At 38.7% G+C, this 24947-nt stretch overlaps 1 protein-coding gene across 13 annotated transcripts in view; it reads left to right on the top strand.

Annotated features, from left to right (window-relative positions):
• The window catches only part of SNTG2 (syntrophin gamma 2), a 414561-nt gene that overhangs the window by 250728 nt on the left and 138886 nt on the right, over window positions 1–24947 (top strand). For all 13 annotated transcript variants that reach the window (XM_017860345.1, XM_017860346.1, XM_017860347.1 and 10 more), the window contains one exon: window positions 3384–3475. In XM_017860345.1, the coding sequence (XP_017715834.1) occupies window positions 3384–3475 (92 nt within the window). The remainder of the gene's footprint in view (window positions 1–3383; window positions 3476–24947) is intronic.

A 24947-nucleotide genomic window follows, 5' to 3' on the forward strand; every position in this document is an offset into this window, starting at 1 on the left:
TGCAGATCCGGGAGGCCCCAGGGTGCTGCGCGTCCCCCACAGGTCAGCCGGGCCAGCATGGCAGAACAGGGGCAGCCCTGGGGCGCAGATCACGAGGCCAGGGTGCTGCGTCCCCCCCAAAAAAACAGGTCACCGGGGCACATGCAGGAAACGGGCAGCCCTGGGGCGCAGATCACGGAGGCCACAGAGGCGCGTCCCCACCAGGTCACCGGGGCAACATGGGCAGGAAAGGGCAGCTGGGGGCGGGCAGATGCAGCGGAGGCCAGGGTGCTGCGTCCCCGTTAATTCAGTAAGTGTCTGTTCTCCTTTTTATTTCATGCTTTACAGTAAAAAAAGTGAACATCTTAGTATCCATAACAATGTAAGCACGGCAGCCGCAATCTCTCCATAAATTCAGGTGAAATGTCTTCTGCTGAATTCCCACCGTGAAGGTAAAATTGCAGTGCCCGAGCAGGCTTCACTTTCTGACTGCAGAGCAGCCCCAGCGGGTGGGGAAAGGGAGTATCACAGCAGATCTGTGCGGAAAATGTCCAGCTTCCACATTCTACAACGTTTATCAAAGAGAAAATAAATAGCCATTTGAGACTGAGTCAAAGTAGGCTTTTATTTTCACAAGTCAGGCTCTTGGTCTTTTTATAAAGATACAATTCATACAACACAAAATTCACCGTTTTCAAGTAACACGTCAGCAATTTTAAGTATTTCACTGTGTTGTAGAGGCATTGCCAGTATCTAGTTCCAAAACATTTCCATCATCCCAACAATAAACCCTGTCCCAATTAGCAGTCAGTCCCGATTCTCCCCACCCCAGCCCGCGGCAGCCAGGAATCTCCTTCCTGTCTCTGTGGATTTGCCTGCTCTGGACGTTTTCTGTGAATGGATCCCGCACGGGGAAGCCTTTGTGTCTGGCGTCCTCCCTCAGTGTAGTTTCCAAGTCAGCCCCCAATGTCGCGGCATCGGTGCTGCCTTCTTCCAGCTGAACAACATCTCTCATAGGGAATTTGTCTGTGTATATGGACCCATGTACATACCCTTTCATCAGCTGATGGGCGTTTATCTTGCTTCTGTTTGGGGGATATTGTGAATTATACCACCATGAGCATCTGTGAATGTGTTTTTCTTCGGAGGTGCTTTCCCTCCCACCGAGTGGATGCCGCTGACTGGAATTGCTGAATCCTCTGGTGATTCTAGGCTCAGCTTTTTGAGTGGCTGCCAAAGTATTTTCCACAGCAGCCACACCATTTTACATTCCAACCAGCATTGCCTGAGGGTAACCGAAGCAGTTTTGAGAGGTTAGGGTTAGTTTTTTCTAAGATTAGGTGTTTTAATAAACATTAATCATATACTATATGTTTTCTAATATGATTATTTTGACACCAAGTCAATTTTATTGAGAATTCCTGATATTGGGTTTTTTAAAAATAATGGACTTTTTTTTGTGATAGAAGAAAGATATTATAACTATTCACATCTCTGTTCTGGGATATGGATGACAAGATACCCATTCATCAGAAATAAATTCACAGAAATTTAGAGTGTAAGTGTGACTGTCAAATGTAAATTTATTGACTGTTTACCTGTTTGCTCATTCAGTCAATGGTAACTTGGATCTGCTGCTATTAGCCATGTGTCTCCTTTGTCTACAGCATGGACTTTGGGATTTTAGAAGATTGCAGTCATTAAAAATTTTTGATTTTCCTCTCAAATTACTGATAAGGTGATTACGCATATAAAATAACAGGCATTGGGAAAGAGTTTCAAATAAATAACAGTGAAATGTGCTTCTGAAAGCCAAAGGGCAGATTCAGGCGGTCTCAGCAACAACCCCGTGAAACGCCCTGGGTGCTGTATGGAGCAGAAGGCTGGTCCACAGCAGCGTCTTCACCAGACAGTAAACAGTGGCCAATGAAAAAGGAAAGTTCCTCATCTAGTAAAATTGACAACTACCCTTTAAACAAAGCTAAGCAGCTCTTATTTCACCCAGAGTTCTCCAAGTTTCTCAATATCTTAATTTTCACGAAGGAATATGGTATGAAGTATTTTCTGAAAATATGAGTCTTTGTAGATATCATACAGCTGGACAAAGGGTAACAGCGAGCCATGTTAACTCACTGAACGTTGCACGTCACATTTGCAGAGGCAGATTGGAGGTTAGAGGGTCTTGAGCCTCCGAGCCATATCGCGTTCCTGTCTGCACCAAGTGAGGCTGGTGGTCACATTATGACTTTCCATATGTGGTGACGATTGATCTTCACTTTAATCCCAGGAAATAGACGGCACAACAGGGCATCCCAAATACAAATGCACGGAGCTGTGTCCACCAGGCTTTTTTCAGCTTCACAGGGGTCTTTCCTGCAAGAGGCCAGTGTGCCAGTTCAAGCCTCCATTCTGCAACAGCACCACATGGTTGTGATGATTGATGGCTGGCTGGTGACAGGTCCTCCTGCTAGTGCTGTTCTCAGTGCTTCTTTCCTCTTTCCAGGCACTCAGGTGATCTAACAACAGGGCCTGGTCTCCACTCATGGATGCATCAAAGGCTCCTTTCTCCGTGTTGGGAGGCCTCTGTTCCACCTGGCTGGGAATGTAGCATGGTCAGGCTACTGTGTTCACGGATCTGTCTTTACATGGAATACCACAGAAATGCTGGGCTGAAACACTAAGCCACATGGGAGCAGCCCACTCTTATAGTCCAGCCTGAAGATGTTGGTGGGAAGGGCAATAAAGGAACAAATATAGCCTTTCTCCCTGAGCTGTTCCCAGGACCTTGGAAATGGCATGAAAGCGCTCTGCGTCCCCTGGGTAATCCATGCAGCGTGAAGATCTGTGAACTGGCTTGCGTCTGTTTAGCAGGTGTAAGCTCTGGTTGTACGAGCCTGTCTTTCCAGGGAAGTGATGTTATGAGCACCTGTTTTACCTGTAATGTGCTAAGTGCTTTGAGTGTGAGCTTTTCAATATCGTCTCTGGAAAAAAAAACCTTTTGAGTGGCCTGGTACGATCATCTCCCTTCAAAAGAGAACACCAAGATCACGGAAGGCGCCTCGTGCTGGCCACTCCAGGGGGCGTGTTGACAGGGAGGGCCTGGGCTGCCAGGGGCACACCTTCCCGATGCTGTCCCTCCACCCTGGGGAGCCCTCACAGGAGCCGGCAGTGGTCCCTCCCCTCAATCCGAGGTCAGATCTTGGTGAGGAAACTATATCATGGTAGGAAGGTGAGAGGCCACTGGGGATGACCCAGCCCGTAACTGGGCATCCGCTTCTCTGAGAGTGACCAGGCATTTTGGCGCTGGTGACTTCCCATGCAGAGGTAGAACTGAAGTTACTGCGTGGTCACAGTGTGCTTTGTCGAGGCACCAATTGGAAGGAACTTCTCTTGTTTTGCTGCAGGGTCCCCAGGGCCATCCAGCGACCACAGCAGTGGGGCCTCCTCTCCCCTCTTTGACAGCGGTTTGCATCTGAACGGAAACTCCAGTAACACAGTAAGCATATAGATTCTCATTAAATTTCATTTTAACAGAAATGTCAGTAGCCCAGAGATAATCTCTAGATGAATTAAAAAGATACTGTGCTGCCCAGTGAAGGTAATTGTGGTGCTTTGAGAGGAAATACTTAGAACACAGATTCAAGGTGCTGTTCTGTTGACATTTACTCCCACGTGGGGCACCTCATGATTGCATTATAGGATATTTTAAGCTCATAATTCACAGCATCTCAGTGAACAGGCAAGAATACTTTGAGTCCTGCCTCTGACTTACATATCACTGTGATTGTAGGAAGGATTCAGGTTATTTTTAGGAAACTTCTGTGAGACTCCCATGAATTTCTTAACAGAAAATACCTAAGGAGGTATAAACACTGTATAATGCAGTGAGTTTTAGTCACATTCCAAATATCCACCCTCCCAAGGAAACCAGACTCGAGCAAAAGGAGAACCTGCAGTTCCCTGGGGCACAGGGCTCCCACCCTCCTCCCTCAGAAGCCTGGGCTGTAAGAGAACCTGCAGTTCCCTGGGGTACGGGGCTCCCACCCTCCTCCCTCAGAAGCCTGAACTCTGACTCCCGCAGGGTGACCTGTGAGCTGCACCCCATGGGGAATTCATCATCCACAGAGGCATTAGTGCACGAGAAATGTAGAATCCTGTCAGCAGTTTGAAAAAATGTTTGATTATAAATCATTCCAGTCACATCATCAAAATGACCAGATACTTCATACACAGGGAGAACATAGAGAAAAATATTCATGTTTGTACAATCTATGTTTAAGATGTCTGACTACTCCATTTCTAACCAATTAATTGAGCTCTTGATAATTAAAAATTGCATTTAGACTGTGTCAGTTATGAAGCAAAATAATAAAACAAATGCCCATGAAATTGCAGTTCTCATCAATAATTAGAGTATTGTCCCTAGCTTGTCATCTGTGCACTCTTCCATACTCCATTTTCTGGCCTGCCCAGAGATATAAGACATCCTGAATTTTGTGTTTGTCATTCTCTTGATTAAAAAAAGTTTTATCTGTAAATATATAATTTCATTTTATTGCAAGGCTTATAAAATATTATTCTGCCATAGTCTTCTGAGATTTGCATGTTTACTTACTGTTTGTTCCTATGAGGTATTTTGCTGTATGATATTTCACTACAGTTTATCCATTGTCAGTTGCCCATGGACACTTGGCTTTTGTTTGTTTGTTTTCCTAGTTTGTCATCATTAAAACCACCACAGCCATAAAGATACTTATAAATGTCTCTTGGCTATTCTATAAGGTGGAATTTCTGAGTGCTAGATTATACCGGGATGTTCTATTTTCAAAATAACAGCAAGTTTTCTACGAAAGTGGCTGTGCAGTTTATATTCCCACAGCTCTGGGGAATTCCAGTTGAGCCACAACCTCTCCAGTGCTAGGTAATTTTTGACTTAATATTCGAAGTACAGTTGCTGTAAAATTGCTCTCTCTCTGGGACTCTATTTCATTTCCATCATTACTAATGAGTTGTATTTACTTTTCCTATTTGTATTTTTCTTTGGCTTTTCCTCTTCTGTGAAATGCTATTCATCTCTTTGGCACATTTACCGTGAAGGTGACCTTTTTTCTTACAAATCCATTGAAATGTTTAATATATACTTGGTAATAATATTTTGGTGGTAATGGGTTAAAAATCTCTTCCTGCAGCTGATAACTTGTCTTTTTCATTTTGTTTGTGCTATCTTTTGTGGTTTTGTGGTTTTAGGATCTTGTTCAAGAAATCTTTCTTATCCTAAGTTCATAAAGATATTTCCTTATATTTTCCTCTAAATATTGTTAATGTTTGCTTTTCACATTAGGTCTCTAAATTCCATGAGATCTATTTTTGTGAAACCTGTGCAAGGTAGAGTTCCAGGTGCATTTCTGTGGATAACCAGTTGTCTCAACACTGTTTCTGGGTGATCTGCAATGCCACGGCTCACATGTAACCAGTGCCATGAGCACAGGCGTGTGCTGCTGAGACCTCTGTTGTATTCTGATGGTCAATATCAACGGCAATATCACACTATGCAATTACTAGGTATTTATAATCAATTTGTGTCATCTGTAGGCCTTGCCCTCTTGCCACCTCCTAACTCACTCTATTTTTTCCATCCTCTCTCTTTCTTTGTTTTTTCTTGTGAATTGCAATAGCTCTTGATCCGATTCTACAAAAAAAAAAACAGTGTTGGGATTTTGACTGTAATCACCAGATTTACTGGGAAGAATCAAACCTTTCTGACTCACCTTTCCTGCTTATGGAAAGCATATTTATTTGTGCTACCTTTGAATTAATACTGCTCCATTTCTTTCCATATTCTTTAATATTTTCCTACGGAGTCTTTTTAAAATTAATTTTACAAGAGGATTATACAATTCCATTTGTCTGCAACACCCCGTCCCCCAAGCCAGCACCGTCCAGCAGGGAGAAACTGTCCTCCTACCCTTTCTGTGCAGTGTCCTCAGGGTTTTTCTCCCACTATGTGGCTGTAGCTTTTTGAGTGGACTCTAAACTCTTCCTGGAAGGAGACACGGAGCATGAGGCATGATTCGGTGTCATTCCAGGAAAGGTCAGACAGTCTGTGCAGCTCTGGTAAGCGCAATGGAAAAGTAACATGACAGCAACGTTGAAGGGAGGCTGCCTGGTTTTCCTGGTTCTTCCAGTTCTCCCGGTTCTCCCGACTCTCCTGGTTCTTCAGGCTTTGGTGGATATGATCCTTGTGTCAACGAGTAATTGAGGAATTATGGAAGGGGACATGGGTAAAGTGACTAGCCTAATGCTTAGAAAATGTCATCTTCAGACATCCTCATCCTCCTTATCAACAAGAGAAAGAGAAAAGTGCTGAACTCAGAAGTCTTTGTAGTTATTCATATGGTTAGCTCAGCTCCAGAATAAAGCATCATCAGGTTATTTAAACTCATTACAGAGAATCTGAATTGCAGAGTTTTAAAATAGTTTTAAGATGTTCTTTTTAGAAGGCTATCAAGACTCAATATTGAGGCCTACCTGAGGGTGAAGGGTGGGAGGAGGGAGAGGATCAGAAAAAATAACTATCTGGTATTAGTATTAATACCTGGGTAAAGAAATAACCCGTATAACAAGCCCCCATTACACCAATTTACCTATATAACAAACCTGCACATGCACCCCTGAACCTAAAATAAAGTTTGGTTTTTTTAAAGAAAAACTTAAAAATTGGCAAATGGGATCTAATTAAACTAAAGAGCTTCTGCACAGCAAAAGCAACTATCATCAGATTGAACAGGCAAGTTACAAAGTGGGAGAAAATTTTTGCAATCTATCTGTCTGACAAAGGCCTAATATCCAGAATCTACAAGGGACTTAAACAAATTTACAAGAAAAAGAAGACATTAAATGTGGGCAAAGGACATGAACAGATACATCGCAAAAGAAGACATTCATGTGGCCAAGAAACAGATGAAAAAAGGCTCATCATTACTTACCCTCAGAGAAATGCAAATCAAAACCACGATGAGATACCATCTCAGGCCAGTCAGGTTGGTGATCGTTAAAAAGTCAGATGATGTCGAGGTTGCAGAGAAATAGGAACACTTTTTCACTGTTGGCGGGAATGTAAATTCATTCAACCATTGTGGAAGATGGTGTGGTGATTCCGCAAAGGTCTAGAACCAGAAATACCGTTTGACTCAGCCGTCCCATTACTGGGTATATACCGAAAGGAATGTAAATTATTCTGTTGCAACAATACATGCATGTGTATGTTAATTGCAACACTAATCACAATTGTAAACACATGGAATCAACCCAAATGCCCATCAATGATAGACTGGATAAAGAAAATGTCATAGAGATACACCATGGAATACTATGCAGCCGTAAAGATGAACAAGACTGTGTCCTTTGCAGGGACATGGATGGAGCTGAAGCCATTATCCTTATCAGAATAAGGCAGGAACCGAAAAGCAAACGCCACATGTCCTCACTTATAAGTGGGAACTGAACTATGAGAACACATGGACACAGGGAGGGGAACAACACACACTGGGGCCCGGCAAGAGGTGGGGGCCCACGGCGGGAGGGAGAGCATCCAGAGAGAGTAGCTAATGGATGATGGGCTTAATACCTAGGAGATGGGTTGATAGGTGCAGCAAACCACCATGGCACATGTTTACCAATGTAACAAACGTGCACATCCTGCACATGTACCCTGGAACTTAAAAATTTTTTTAAAAAAACTTTAAAAGGAGCCAGAAGTTAAAAAGAAAATAATAGTAAAATTGACAACTTCTTTCTCAACAAAACAGGAGGAGCTAGAGAAAATGAAATGACAACTTTAAAGTATGAAAAGAAATTAATTCCTGTTTAAAATTCTATACCCAGCAAACATGCTTCAAAAGTGAAGAAACAAATACAATATTTTCTGACAAAAAAGAGATAATTGTTTCCAGTAGAGCAGCACTTTCATTTCATTTTATTTTTTTTTGAAAAGGAAACTAAGCATACCCACATAGCCCTTCAAGTTGACATGCATTTCCTGATGTGATCAAAGGTTATTGGCACACTGCTGAATGAAAACAACATTTAAATAATTTCATTTATGTAAATTTGTCACAAAATATTAGCAGTGATTGCATGTGTTGTTAAATATGAGATAATTTTTATATTAACCATACTACTATATTGTTGGAATTTGGGACAATAAACACTTATTTTGTTGTTCATTAAAATTTTTAATTATATGATAAACACTCCTGGTATAATATCAAGGAAAAAAACATAGATGAAAATGTTTTAAAATCTCAAAATCCTGTGAGAATTTTAGAGACATTCTAATTGGTTTTCTGGATGGTACTTTAATAATCTGAAAGCCAATTTTCTGTGCAGTTAGTTGACCATTGGGCCCTCTCTTGTAGAGATGATTTAAAGCATTGTGATTATTCTTTGCACTCAAGAGTATGTTTTATAGTACATAGCAAAGTGGTAATACTAGCATTGATAGTGTCTGTGGACTGGAGAATAAAACAGATGGCACAATTCGTTTCTTGAAAGAGGTGAGTTGGAAACTTTCCAGACTCAAAGGATTTAAGCTGCTTTGATGGCTGCATTTTCAGACTTACCAGCTTCACTTTCATCCTCCCAGGACCAGGCCTGATGGAGCAAAAAGCAAAGTTTGTCATGTTCAGAGCAGCCTTGTAATCAGAAGAAACCAGAGGAATGGTTTCCATCTTTACAATTGGAAACCTCTGACCCCTGCTGCATTAGCAATCTCTTCCTCTAGAGGCAGGATAGGTGGTGTGTAACGTTCTCTGTCTGTCCTGACAGCTGAAGTAATTCCCTGAGCTACCTTATATATTTGACAATTTTTCCATGTTATTGTTTGGAGCTAAATTACTAACTACCTGCTTTCCCAGAAGTCACATTTCTCATTTCTTTCTCTTCTGCCTCCTAAAAGTTGAAGCTTGTGGAGAACTTTTGTTTCTAGTTGCCACATATCCTCTCCCGGCACCTGAGTATGGCTCACGTAGTTTAAGATTTTAAGTTCCTGATTTATACTATGCCATTTTTGTCTCAAGAATCCTTACTAAACATTTATAATGAAGGAAAAATCCCACTCACATTAATGTCATGCGTTTAGGTTTGAAAGTGCAGAGTCCATTGCTCTCTCACCCATTGCTGAATCCATCGCTGCTTCTTTCCATCTTCTGCAAATTCTGTCCTGACTGGCTTGTTAATTGGTTGGTGTGCAGCTTTCCTTCAAAGCCTGCATAGAGGGCTGCCTCCCTGAGGGCGTGCATGTGCAAAAATGCTTTTCCTCGCCTTGGGAGTTGGTGCTTTCACTCAGTGTTCTGGGTTCTTGGATTGCCAACCAGATCCTTTGAGAGGATTTAAAATGCTCACCTATGGCTTCTGCTTTAGCTGTGCCTGTGCAAGTCTAATGTGGGACTCACTAATTTTCCTTTGTAAGAAACCTTTCCCAAAAATGAATAAGGCGTTACAGAGAACAACATATTTCTGATAGTAAATCCCTGCTTTTCTAACTTAAAATTTCAAAAAAAAAAAAACCAATCAAAAGACTCTGGTCATTGTAATTAAATGATTGAATCAAGAAGGGTATAGGAAAAAAGTCTGAAAACAAAAATTACGGAAGGTATAAAAGAACAGATGAGAAACTTGTGATTAGTAGTCACAAAGAAGAAAAGGCAGCTATAATAATAAAAATAAATAAAGAAAGAATTGAATCTGCAATCTGAGAGGAAAGATTGCCTCCCAGGCAGAGAGAGCAAACGACCTTGTACATTTAATTGATGTACAAGGTGTCTGCAGTGAAGTAGGTGTCTCTGAAATGACAACTTAATAAACTTCACAGCATCTTTGTCAAGATACAGCATGTCTCCAGAATCTAGAAGTATTCCCCGCAAAAGTAATCACTATTTTTGTTTGTTTGTTTGTTTGAGACAGGGTCTCCCACTGTTTTCGCAGCCTGGAGTGCAATGATGGGATCTGGGCTCACTGCAGCCTCAACTTCCCAGTCTCAAGTGATCGCCCCAACTCAGCCTCCCCAGTAGCTGGGACAATAGATGTGTGCCACCATGCCTAGATGACTTTTGTATCTTTTTTGTAAAGATGGAGTTTCACCATGTTGCCCAGGCTGGTCTGGAACTCCTGGGCTCAAGCAGTCCTCCCTCCTTAGCCCCTAAAGTGCTGGAATTACAGGCATGTGCCGTGGCACCTGCCTACTCATTGTTATGACCTCTATAACCATAGATTCATTTTGCCTGTGTTTGAATTTCACATGAATGAGAGTCATACTCTTGTGTTTGACTTTGTTTGCTCAACATTGTGACATTTGTTTGCTCAATATTATGACATTCTATGCAGCAGTATACTTTTTTATTTTTCATTGCTATCCAGTGTTTCACTGTATGCTCATAACATGTTTCCATCTAATCTAATGATGGTAGGCATTGGAGTTTTCTGATTGGGGCCTATTACATATAAAACCATTATGATCATTTGTGCACATGTCTTTTAGGGGACGTAGTACTCATTTTCTTTTGGGTGTATACTCAGGAGTGCAGTTGCAGGGTGATATGATACGTGTATGTACTTACCTTTAGCAGATCCTGCTTGGCAGTTTTTCAAACAAGTTGTACCAACTGACCACCAGCAGGGTGAAGTGTGAGAATTTCAGTTTCCCATTCTCGCATCATGTCGTGTCATATACCTTCACCAGTAAGGCTGGACAGATAGAGAATAGTATTTCTTTAGCATCATCAACAAAATGGCACAACAGCAAATTCAAAAAATTGATGGGAATTAGCAACTTTATGATGCAATTGGGGCATTTTATTTTTATTGTATATATTTATGTGTGTGTATACACATATAAAACAACTTAAAATATTTTCAGAAGCTATTTACACACTCTCAGTTCATGAAGTCTTTCTTTTCAAAAGCTCAGATGCAAAAGGAATTTATTCTTGCTGAAGGAAAAATTAAGGAAACCTAGAACATATAGTTGTTCAAAAGAGGAAAGAAGTTAGATTAAAAAACGAGTTTTTCCATGTATATCCATTTTTTCTCAAACAAATATAAGGAAAGGTGCTTTCTACTTCTGGTAGTGTCTTAGAATAGCTGTTAGGAAGGGGCTGTCCCATGACAACCCTATTTCCTACAAAACATATAAAATAGTTATTGCTTGGCTTGCAGAATTTCAGAGAGTTAAATGGAGATGAACTGAATGTGGAGTGTTGAGTGACAAGCCCTCAAGGATTGTGGGGGCCACCCTGGGTCCTGATACTTCTATAGACCCCCAGTCCATTAGGAGACTAAGCCTGGGTCAGCAGTAGAAAGAAGGGTTCAGAATTGGAGAATTCTACATTAATCCAGGAATTCAGGAACATGGCTGAGTTGATTCCAGCCCACAGCACAAGTAACTGAAAACGCATTTAATTTAGGCCCCAAAGTTATCCATAAATTAAGTTCAACCAAATATGGGAACATCAACACATTTTATCAAACATATAAGGGAAAATACTACACAGATGAGTGAGCAAAAAATAGAAATGAAAACAATAGACTCAGGCAACTAAAACATATAGATTTTCAGACATTGAATATAAAATAACTATGATTACTGTCTTAGCCCATTATCACACTGCTATAAAGAAATACCCGAAACTGGGAAATTCATAAAGAAAAGAGGTTTAATTGGCTCATGTTTCCATAGGCTGTGCAGGAAATATTGCTGGGGAGGCCTCAGGAAACTTACAATCATGGCGGAAAGTGAAGCGGGAGCAGGCATGCCTTCACATGGCCAGAGCAGGAGGAAGAACAAGAAGTGGGAAGTGCTACATAGTTTTAAACAACCAGATCTCATGAGAACTCATTCACTATTATAAGAATAGCAAGGGAAAATCTGCCCTCATGATTCACTCACCTCCCATCAGTCCCTTCTTCCAACATTGGGGATTACAATTCAACATGAGATTTGGACAGAGACACAAATTCAAAATATATCATTCCACCTTTGACCCCTGCCAAGTCTCATGTCCTTCTCACATTGCCGAATGCAATCATTCCTTCTCAACAGTCCCCCAAGTTTTAACTCATTTCAGCATTAACTCAAAAGTCCATTGTTCAAAGTCTCGTCTAAGACAAAGCAAGTCCCTTCCACCTATGAGCCTGTAAAATAATTAAAAAAAAAAAAGTTAGTTACTTCCAAGGTACAATGGAGATACAGGCATTGGGTAAAATACGCCCATTTTAAATGGGAGAAATCAGCCCAAACGAAAGAGCCGCAGGCCCCATGCAAGTCTGAAATCCAAAAAGGCAGTCATTAAATCTTAAAGCTCCAAACTAATCTATTTTGACTACATGTCTCACATCCAGGCCACTCTGATGCAAGGGGTGGGCTCTCAAGGCCTTGGGCAGTCCCACTGCTGTGGCTCTTCAAGGCTCAGCTCTCATGACTGTTCTCAAAGACTGGCGTTGAGTGCCTGCAGGTCTTCCAGGAACATGGTGCAAACTATCAGTAGATCTACCATTCTGGGGTCTGGAGGATGGTAGCCTTCTTCTCACGGTTCCAGTAGTCAGTGTCCTAGTGGAGGACAGGGCAGGGGCTGTGGCCCCATCACACAGCGTGCAGCAGACCTCCCAAATTCCTCCCTGTTGTAGTAGCTTCACCATTCTATCCCAAATTCAGAACTCTTTGTTCTGTTTCAAAGTTGCTCTTTAAAATAGGTGGCTCTGAAACTGGAATGGGTGACTCCTGCCAAGCTGAGGGGAACTCCCAGAACCTCCTGAGTTTTCTCAGGTGGCAGGTGGACAACTGGGGAGGCTCTTGGCACAATTGGGGAAGGCCCTCGTTCCTGGAGGCTCTGCAGACAACCACTCACCACCTGATGAAAAGGACTGGAAAGCGTCGCCCAGGCTTCATCACTGATACCCGAGGACCTGCCTGCTTTTGTTTGATTCTTCGCTTGTCTATTTTTCTGAGATACTAAATAAGCAACACATGTTTTAGAAGTCCATTGCTGTATTGAAAAGTAAATCATTTAAAACACTCATTGCTAATGGCCACAGTGATGGACCTGCCTCAGGATTGCTGAATATATCTCCCCTGAATAAAGAAGAAAAAAGAAACATTTGTATGTGTTACATTTTCGACATGGGTTTCCCGTTTCTTTTCAGCCATAAAGAAGATAGTCCTGAGCATTTCTAGGCTTTGTTAGACTCTCACCTGACAGCAAAGGGTAGAAGTAAATTTATTTTTATAAAGACTGCAAGAATTCACCATCTACTGCATGTTTCTAGGTAAACATGGTTTACACTTTAGATTCCTGACCACACTTTACACCCATCTGAATAACTCTGAACACGTGAAAACCAAAACAACTTCTCACTGTTATTAAGACCTTGATTTGTAGTTTGTCTATTCTGAATTTCTGAGGGGAGCTTTGGCTGCAGGCCACAATGTGGGCATGCTTAACTCTGTCGGACCCTCATCTCCCTCCAGCCAGTCTGTCTCCCATCCCCAGGCCCAGAGTGTGCAGATGAGGGATGCACTGGACCACGTGTGCACACGGCAGGAGTCCTGGCAGCCTTTCCTCTGCCACGTTAGTGGTTATCGTTGGAAGTGTTGTTTCCACTTTTCATTTTATACCACCCATGATTTTATAAGAAGCTGTATCTTTATAAGAAGCTGTATCTCCCAGAGAGTTAGAAGTAGGAGGAAGCAGGGTGAGCTCTGCACAAGGGAGGAAGCATGGTCAGGATCGGGGAGAAGCGCTGGGGGTGCAGTCTAGAGTGTTGTCTTTCTCTGTATCCTGCTGGATGCCAGCTTTTCCAGGTGTTTACAGACTCCCAGCAAAGGCCTCAGGCAGTTTCACCTTGTGACCACATGCAGCTGTGAAAACCACATGTATTTCACAAATTTACAGCATAGGAGTGTAGGAATCCTTCTTTCTTAGAACTTCTTAGGCACTTAAAGATTTCAAATTTCCTCAAGGGACTGAAGGCCCTGTAGGTACCACATTGGTTGATTCATCCTGGCCAATATTTTACAGTTTTGGCCACTTTCAACTAAGATTTCTTAGTGATGTTGTGTTGCCGCCTACAATAGTTAAATTCTTTCCCCATTATGTTTGTGATGATTATACTCTAAAATTATACTAAAACTGGCCTCCGGTAGGTTTTATAAAGGTGAAAATTATGAACGTGTGACCCAGAGGCATATTTTGTGTGCTGATCAGGCTTATTTATTTATCATACTTTAAGTTCTGGGGTAAATGTGCAGAACGTGCAGTTTTGTTACATAGGTGTACACTTGCCATAGTGGTTTGCTACACCATCAACCTGCCATCTTCGTTAGGTATTTCTCCTAATGCTATCCCTCCCCTAACCTCCCACCCCACAACAGGCCCCAGTGTGTGATGTTCCTCTCGCTGTGTCCATGTGTTCTCATTGTTCAGCTCCCACTTATGAGTGAGAACGCATGGTGTTTGGTTTTCTGTTCTTGTGTTAATTTGCAGAGAATGGTGGTTTCCAGCGTCATCCATGTCCCCGCAAAAGACATGAACTCATCCTTTTTAATGGCTGTATAGTATTCCATGGTGTATATGTGCCACATTTTCTTTATCCCATCTGTCTTTGATGGGCATTTGGGTTGGTTCCAAGTCTTTGCTATTGTGAACAGTGCCACAATAAACATATGTGTGCATGTGTCTTTATAGTAGAATGATTTATAATTGTTTGGGTATATACCCGGTAATGGGATTGCTGGGTCAAATGGTATTTCTAGTTCTAGATCCTTGAGGAGTTGCCACACTGTCTTCCACAATGGTTGAACTAATCTATGCTCCGACCAACAGTGTAAAAGCATCCCTATTTCTCCACATCCTCTCTATCATATGTTGTTTCCTTTTTAGTGATCACCATGTGATACATGAGATGGTATCACATTGTGGTTTTGATTTGCATTTCTCTAATTACTGGTGATGACAAGCTTTTTTTCATGTGGCTGTTGGCTGCATAAATGTCTTCTTTTGAGAAGTGTCTGTTCATATCTGTCACCCACTGTTTGATGGGATCATTTTTTTTCTTGTAAATCTGTTTAAGTTATTTGTAGATTCTGGATATTAGCCCTTTGTCAGATGAATAGATTGCAAAAATTTTCTCCCATTCCATAGGCTGCCTGTTCTCTCTGATGATAGTTTCTTTTGCCGTGCAGAAGCTCTTTAGTTTAATAAGATCCCATTTGTCTATTTTGGCTTTTGTTGCCATTGCTTTTGGTGTTTTATACGTGAAGTCTTTGCCCACAGCATAATTATTTTTAATTGAACATGAAGTTGTGGATATTATGTTATTAAAGATTAACTCTTTTCCTGGGTTTAGTGATTATCTTTATTGATCAGGAAAAAAATTAAACTCACATTTTTGGGATAATCTAAAAATAATATCATGATATTACAGCATACCATGAAGAAGTTAACTCTAAAGGCCTACAGTATATAATAAAAGTTTGGGTTTGGAATCTTCTTTTGTGTGTCATGCATAACTCAAACTTTGCATATCACCTTCTTCTTAATCTCCAGTAAGTAACTGCTTTATAGTTTCAGACTCCGTGTTAGGTCAGAATATTCAACATCAAAGACTTTTGATAATACTACCAAATTTACTAAAGAGATAGATATTATAAAAACAAGGAAACAAACAGAAATGTTAGAACTCAATAACTCAATGGATGATATAAAAAATACAAATGAGAACTTAAGCAATAAAGTAGATCAAGCAAAATAATGAATTTCTGAACTTGAAGACAGGTCTTCTGAAATAACCCAGTCAGACAAAAAATAAAAAATAATGAAGAAAGCCTATATGACATATGAGGCATAATAAAATGATTAAATATTTGAATTTCATGTGTTCCAGACGTAGAAGAGATGAGCAAAGCCATAGAAAACCTATTTAATAAAATAAGAGCTGAAAGCTTCTCAAGTCTGGCAAAAGATTTAGACATTTAGATATAGAAACCTTAACAATCACCAAACAGAATCAACCCAAAAAGGTCTTCTCCACGGTGTAGTTTGGTCAAACTGTCAAAAGTAAAAGATAAAAAGAGAATTCTGAAAACAGCAAGAGAAAAGTAGCAAGTCACATGTAAGGGAGAACCTCCATCAAGGGATGAGTTGATTTATCAGCAAAAACCATGCAGGCTGGGAGAAAATGAGATGATACATTCAAAGTAATGAAAGAAAAAAACACTTCTAGCCAAGAGTACTACACCTAGAAAATCTGTTCTTCAAAAATGAAAGAGAAATGAAATCTTCTTGTACAAGCAAAAACATAAAATTAATCACCATTAGACTGGTTCTATAAAAAATGATTAAGGGAGCCCTACACCTGGAAGTGAAAGGACCACATCTACCATCATGAAAACACATGAAAGTTTAAAACTCATTGGTATAGCAGACACGTAAATGAAAAAGAGAAAAGACTCAAGTGTTAACCACTACAGAAAACCACCAAACTGCAATGATAAACAATGAGAGAGAAAGGAAGGAAAAAATGATACACCTAACAACCAGAAAACAATTAACAAAATGACAGGAATAAGTCCTCACCTATCAATAACTACCTTAAATGTAAATGAATTAAATTTCCCACTTAAAAGATATAGACTGGATTAATAGGTACAACAACAACAATGAAATGACCCAATTATATGCTGCCCACAAGAAACTCACTCCACTTGTAAATACGTTTATTACCTGAAAGTGAAGGAATAGAAAAAGGGATTTTATGCAAATGGAAACCAAAAATGAACAGAAGCAACTATAATTGTGTCAGATAAAGTAGACTTCAAGTCAAAAACAAAAACAAAAAAAAAAATACAAGATCATTATAAAATGATAAAAGGATCAATTCATCAAAAGTCTATAACACATGTACCCAATATCCAGAGTGTGTGTGTGTGTGTGTGTGTGTGTGTGTGTGTGTGTGTGTATTTGATACAGGGTCTCACTGTCAGTCTGGGGTGCAGTGGCACGATCATGGCTTACAGCAGCTTCAACCTTCCTGGGCTCGGTGATCCTCCCACCTCCTCCCAAGTATCTGGAACTGCAGGCATGCACCATCATGCCCAGCTCATTTTTGTACTGTGGTAGAGATGAAGTGTTATCATGTTGCCCAGGATGGTGTCAAACTCCCGGGCTCAAGTGATCCACCTGCCTCCACCTCCCAAAGTGCTGGATTACAGGCATGAGCCAACATGCCTGACCCAGAGCACCCAGAAATATAAAGCAACTATTTATTAGTTCTAGATAATGAAATAAACTCCAATGTGAAAATAATTGGGGATTTCAACACTGCTTTCTCAGCATTAGACAGATTATCTAGACAGAAAATCAATAGGGAAACACTGGGTTTAACTTGTGCTTTAGACTAAATGAATCTAACAGATATTTACAGAACTTTTTAAAATTGCTGCAGAATGCACATTGTTCTCATCAGCACATAGAACATGTGCTGGGATAGATCATACATTAGGCCACAAAAAAAGTGGCAACAAATTTATGAGAATGAAAACTATATCAAATATCTTCTCAGAACACAATGGAATAAACTAGAAAAAATAAGAAAAGCCTTAGAAACTATACCTATATAAGTACATGAAAATTAAACTACATGCCCCTGAACAACCATTGGGTCAATAAAGAATTTAAGAAGGAGGTAAAAAACATTATTGAAACAAACGAAAAGTGAAACACAATATAGCAAACTCTGCAGGATATAGCAAAAACAATACTAAGCGGAAAGTATATCTGACATAATATACCAAAACCTATAGGACATAGCAAACACAGGACTAAGTGGAAAGTATATAACAAATAAGAGACATACATTGAAAAACGTAAAAAAAAAAAAAAAGCAACCTTATGGTTAGCCTAACGAATAAGAAAACATGAACAAACTAAAGCCAAAATTAGCAGAAGGGAAAAATAATACAAAGATCAGAGCAGAATTAAATAGAGGCTAAAAAAGTACAAAGATTAATAAAACAAAGTTGTTTAGTAAGATAAAATTGATAAACTGCCAGCTAGACTAACAAAAAGAAAGAAGGTCCAAATAAATAAAATCAGAAACAAAAAAGAAGATTTTGAAGCAGATTCCAAAGATATACAAAGGAGGATTAGAGACTATTATTAACCACTGTATACCAACAAATGTGAAAACAGAGAAAATAGATAAATTCCTAGAAACATACAACCTACCAAGATTGAACCATGAAAAAAAAAGTCTAAAACCTGAACAGACCAATAACAAGTAACAAGGTTGGATCAGTAAAATCTCCCAAAACAGAAAGCCCAGGACTGGATGGTTTTACTTCTGAATTCTTTCAAACTTACAAAGAAGAACTAACATGGATACTTCTTAAACTACTTCAAAAATTGAAGAGGAGGGATTTTTTTTTTCATAACTCATTCTACAATGCCAGAATTACCTAATGCAAAAACCTGAAAAAGACACAACAAAGAAAGGAAGCTACAGGCCAATATTTCTGATGAATGTAGACACAAAAGCCCTCAATAAAAATCTAGCAAACCTAATCCAACAACACATCAAAAAGGTAACACACCGAGATCAAGCAAGATCCATCCCAGAGATGTGAGGATAGTTAAATATATGCAAATCAATAAATGTGACACATCACATCAACATAATAAAGAGCAAAAACCATTTGACCATCTCAGTAGAAGCAGAAAAAGCATTTGATAGAATTCAACAATGCTTTATGACAAAAGTACTAAAATTAGTCAGAGAAGGGATAAACTTCAACATAAGGTCACATATGACAGGCCCATGACTAGTATTGTAGTGAATGGGGAAAAGCTGAAAGGCTTTCCTCCAAAAATTGTAACAAGACAAAGATGCCCACTTTTATCACTCCTATTCAGCATAGTACTGGAAGTCCTAGACAGAACAATGAAGCAGGAAAAAGAAACAAAAGACATTCACATTGAAAAATAGGAAGTTAAATTGTCCCTCTTTGCAGATGACATGATCTTATATATAGTAAAACCTAAAGACTTCGCGAAAGAACTCTTAATACTAATAAAATAATTCAGGAAAGTTGCAGGATAAAGAATCAATGCACAAAAACCAGTAGCATTTCTGAATACCAATAACAAACCAGCTGAAAAAGAAATCAAGACACCAATCCCTTTCACAATAGCTGTGAAAAAATACTTACGAATAAATTTAACCAAAGAGGTCAATGACCTCTACAAGAAAAACTACAAAACATTGTTGAAAGAAATTGAAGAGAACACAAACTAATGGAAAGACATCTCATACTCATGGATCAAAAGAATTAATATAGTTAAAATGACCATATTTCCTAAAGCATTTTACAGATTTAATGCAATCACCATAAAAATGCCAATACAATTCTTTACAGAAATACAAGATAGAATTTTATTAATTTGTATCGAACCACAAAAGCACATGAATAGCCAAAGCAATCTTAAGCAAAAAGAACAGAACTTAAGCAAAAAGAGCAGAATGACTTTGAAATATACTACAGAACTATAGTAATGACAATAGCCTGATACTGGTATAAAAACAGACACAGAGACCAATAAAATATAACAGAAAATCTAGAAATAAATACATGTATTGGCAGCCAACTAATTTTTGACAAAGGTACCAAGAACATACATTGGTGAAAGGATACTCTTTTCAATACATGGTTCTGGGAAAACCGGATATTCATCTGTGGAAAAATAAAGCTGGACCCCTATTTCTCACAACATTAAAAAATCAACTCAAAGTGGATTAAAAGCTTAAACCTGAGATTCAAAATTATAGAACTACTAGAAGTAAACATAGTAGAAACACTTCAGGACACTGGTTTAAGCAAAGATTTTATGACTAAGACCTCAAAAGCACAGACAACAATTTTTTTGAAAAAATAGGCAAATGGAATTGTATTAAACTGAAAAGCTTCTACACAACAAAGGAATAATCAACAGAGTGAAGCAACAATGTATTTAATGAGAAAAATATTTGCAAATTATTCATTCGACAAGAGACTAATATCCAGAATATACAAGAGACTCAACAGCAAAAATGATAAGAAAAACAAACTAATCCTATTAAAACTGGGCAAAGTATCTGAATAGAAATTTCTCAAAAGAAGACATATGGCCTACAGGCTAAAAAATGGCCAATGAACAGATATGTGAAAAAAAAAATGCTTAGCATTAATAATCATCAGGGAAATGAAAATCAAAATCATGATGAAATATTATCTTACCCCAGTTAGAGCGGTTATTATAAAAAAGATTTAAAAATTACAGACTCTGGAAGGATGAGGAGAAAAATAGAAGTCTTATACACTGTTTTTAGAAATGTACGTTAGTATAGCCACTCTGGAAAGCAGTATGGAAGCAACTCAGAAAACTAAAAATAGAGCTACCATATGATTCAGCGGTCCCACTAGTGGGTATTTATTCAAAGGAAAGGAAATCAGTATATCAAAGGGATACCTGTGTCCCCATGTTTATTGCAGCATTATCCACAAGAGTAAGATATGGTATCAACCTAAGTGTCCATTATTAGATGAATAGATAAGAAAAATATGGTTTATATACACAATGAAATACTATTCAGCCATAAAATAATAAACTCCTGTCATCTGTAGCAACATGGATGGAACTGGAGGTCATTATACTAAGTGAAATAATCCAGGCACAGAAAGACAAATATCACATGTTCTCACTCATATAGTAAGAGCTAAAAAAGTTGATTTCATGAAGTAGAGGGTAGAAGGATGGTTATCAGAGGCTGGAAAGGGTGTGGGGGGTGATGAAGAGAGGTTGGTTAATGGGTGCAAACATACAATTAGAAGGGATAAGTTCTATTGTTAACATAGTTAATATAAATATATTCTGTTGGGGACATTTCAAATATTTTCTTCTAGGTATTTTGAAATGAATACTTCAAATGCTATATGGCTTATGGAGGAATATGCATTTGAAATGCGTATTTCAAAATACCTAGAAGAAAATATCTGGAATGTTCCCAACACAATGAAATGATAAATGTTTGAGGTGATGGATTTTTAATACCTTGTTTTGCTCATTATGCATCGTATGCATGTATTAATGTATCACATACACCCCAAAAATGTGTGAAAATACTATGTGTTCATAAAAATGGGCAAAAATAAAAGTAAATTAACTGAGAATCAGAGACTTGTGGGACACCTCCAGTGGTCTGAGTTACATATCATGGAGTCCCAGAATAAGAATAAGAACGCAAAGAATAGGAGTGAACATAAAGCAAGATGGACACAAAGAAAACTATGTAGGCATAACACAGTCAAACTGTTGAAAACCAAGGAGGAAGAGGTGGTTTAGGAAGCGGCCAGATGATAAAAGGGCATATTAGGAACAATGATACAAACAAATATTTATTCAAAGTTCTCTATCCAGAGAAAAACATCCTTCAAAAATGATGAGATACAGAACTCTTTTAAAAAATAAATTCAAGTTGAGAGAACATGTTGCCAGTAGACTTACACTACAAGAAATACTAATACATGTTTTTCAAGCTGGAAGGACGTTAAACCATGTGGAAACTTGGATACATAGGAAGACGTAAAGAGCACTATGAATGGCAAATAGGTGGGTATATGTATAAAATATCCACTGTTTCTTTCTTCAGTTTTCTTTATGATAAATAATAAAGGACAAGATTATAACATAGTAAAGTGGACTTGATAATGTATGTAGAAGTAAGAGATACAGCAAAAATAGAACCAAGGACGCAGTTAAATTGTTCTATTTTGAGGTTTTTATATTTGTGAAGTGAGGTATAGGAAGATTGTTGTGTCAATATGAAGTTTAAAGTGATATAATATTGACTCTAAAGAAACACTGATATATTAAGAATGCATATTATGACCCATACAGTCAATGAGGAGAAAAAAGAGGATCATGAAAAAAAACGATTTACCCTCTAAAAAGAAGAATTTGTTCAGCAGAGTAGAAAAAATCCAGGGGAACAAAAAGACCAATAGCAATGTTTATTTAAGCCCAGCAGTATGAGAATCACATTAAATATAAATGGACTAACCATTTTAATTAAAAGGTAGACGTTGTCAGACTGGATTTTTTAAAAAGCAACATCCAATTGTATGGTGTATATAGAAAATATAATTTAAATATAAAGATACCCACAGGTGGGAATTAGAAGAATGGAGAGCATGTATTTTATAAACAATAACCATAAAAATATGGGTCTATTAATATTTGATGGGTGCTCTTCAAAATAAGCAATATTCCCAAGAGGAACATTTTATTATGGTTTAAAAATCTGTTCATCAGGAAAACATAATAATTGTAAATATGGTATATACCTTATAAAAGAGCTTCTGAATACAAACCAAAACTGGTAGAGATGGGAAAATACAGAGAAATCCACAATCAAAATGGGAGATTTAAATATTTTCTGCTCAGTGTTGATAGGACAAATGGAATAAAACATTAGTAAAGATGGAGAAGAACTACCTTATGAATCAACTGGGACCCCACTGACATTTATAGAGTCCTGGATCCAAAGTCTGCAGAATGCACTTTCTTTTCAGGTGAGCTTGGAACATCCAACAAGGTAGATCAAATGCTGGGCCATGATCGCCTACTTAGGACTAAAAAGGTTTATACAAAACTCAAGTATCCTGCAATTGGTGAATTCTTTCGAAGGAGTGATATGTACACTTTTCTTACTCTTTCAGAAAATAGAGAAGGTTGAAATGAATCCCAGATAACTATGAAACTGGGATAACACTGATACCAAAACCTTCCCCTGAGATTGAGAGTGACAAATGTTACACAGGCCAGGCACAGTGGCTCACACCTGTAATCCCAGCACTTTGGGAGGCAAAGGAGGGAGGGTCACTTGAGGCCAGGAGTTCGAGACCAGACTGGCCAACATGATGAAACTCCATCTCTACTTTAAAAAAAAAAAAAAAGGCAGGTGTGGTGGTGCGTATCTGTAATCCCAGTTTCTCAGGAGGCTGGGGCATGAGAATTGTTTGAACCCAGGAAGCGGGGGTTGCAGTGAGCCAAGATCACACCATTGCACTCCAATCTGTGCAACAGAGTGAGACCCTGTCTCAAAAAAAAGAAAAAAAGACCAGTAGCCCTCATGAATGTAGATGCAGAAATTCTTCAAAAACATATTAACAAATCAAAAGACAGATCATGTATCATGAAAAAATGGGGTTTATTTCAGGAATGCAAGCTTCATACAACATTCAAAATCCAAATTTAGATGACAGCATAGCAATGTTATTTATAATATCCTGAAGCAAGAACCAACTCAGATCTCTTTCAACAGCTGAATGGATGAATAAATGTTGGTGTATGCAAGTAATACAGTGCTTGATAAAAATTGATAAAAATGATAAAACATTGATAAAAATGAATAATCTGCTGACACACACATTAACATGGATGCATTTCACAGGCTTTATTCTGAGAGAAGAAAGGCTTACACACAACTGATAGTGCATCATTCGATTAATATCAAGTTCTAAAGCAGCAAAACTAGTCTATAACAGCAGAAACCAAATCAGTGACTTCCTTGGGCTGGAGAGGATTACCTGCAAACAGGCACAGAGGAAGTATCGTGGGGGTAGGTGTTGTATGGATAAGATAGAAATACTCTGTTTCATAATTTGGATTCGAGTTGCATAGACTGTATGTATTTGACAAAACTCATCAAACTGTGCACTTAAAATCTGCACATGTTATTGTATGCCTTTTATGCCTCAATATAGTTCAGTTACAAATAAAAAAAGTGCAAAGATTTTCAGTGATTCGCTGTAGAAAATATAGCAACACCTAAAAATTTGGCTTCAAACCTCTTATTTAAACACAAAGTATTAAAACACCGAGTGTACAGTGATGCCTCTCTTATCTATAGTTTTGCTTTCCTCAGTTTCAATTACCTACAATCAACCACATTCCAAAATATTACATGGAAAATTCCAGAGATAAACAATCATAAGTTTTAAATTGTGAACATTCTGAGTAGTTGATGAAACCTTGTGCACACACTGCTCCATCCCCTCATCACAAGGAGGAGGAGTACAGTAAATAAGATGTTTATAGAGAGACCACATTCTCATCATGCTCTTTACAGAATAGTGATATAATTCCTCTATTGTATTAGCAGTTGTTGTTAATCTCTTACTGGGCTTAATTTATAAATTAAACTTTATTATGTTTGTACAGGAAAAAGGCATAGTATATATCTATATGATTTGGTACTATCCACAGTTTTCAGGCATTCACTGGGAGTCTTTTTTAAATCCAAGAAATGGTGATTATTAAAGCAGAAAGGCTCAGACGCCTCCTGAGAACAAAGATTTGTCTTGAGATTCCACTTTTTATTATCTACAAGCTAAAAATATTATTTTCTTTTACGTCTTTAAAAATTATGTGCACTACGATCTTTTTTTTATACTTTAAATTCTAGGGTACATGTACACAATGTGCAGGTTTGTTACATATGTATACATGTGCCATGTTGGTGTGCTGCACCCATTAACCCATCATTTATAGTAGCTATATCTCCTAATGCTATACCTCCCCCTTGCCCCCACCCCATGACAGACCCCAGTGTATGATGTTCCACTTATTGTGTCCTAGTGATCTCATTGTTCAATTTCCACCTATGAGTGAGAACATGTGGTGTTTGGGTTTTTGTCCTTGCGATAGTTTGCTGAGAATGATGGTTCCCAGCTTCATCCATGTCCCTACAAAGGACATGAACTCATCCTTCTTCATGGCTGCATAGTATTCCATGGTGTATATGTGCCACATTTTCTTAATCCAGTCTATCATTGATGGACATTTGGGTTGGTTCCAAGTCTTTGCTATTGTGAATAGTGC

The sequence above is a fragment of the Rhinopithecus bieti genome, unplaced genomic scaffold (assembly GCF_001698545.2).
Source record: "Rhinopithecus bieti isolate Rb0 unplaced genomic scaffold, ASM169854v2 scaffold_51905, whole genome shotgun sequence".
NCBI lineage: Eukaryota > Metazoa > Chordata > Mammalia > Primates > Cercopithecidae > Rhinopithecus > Rhinopithecus bieti.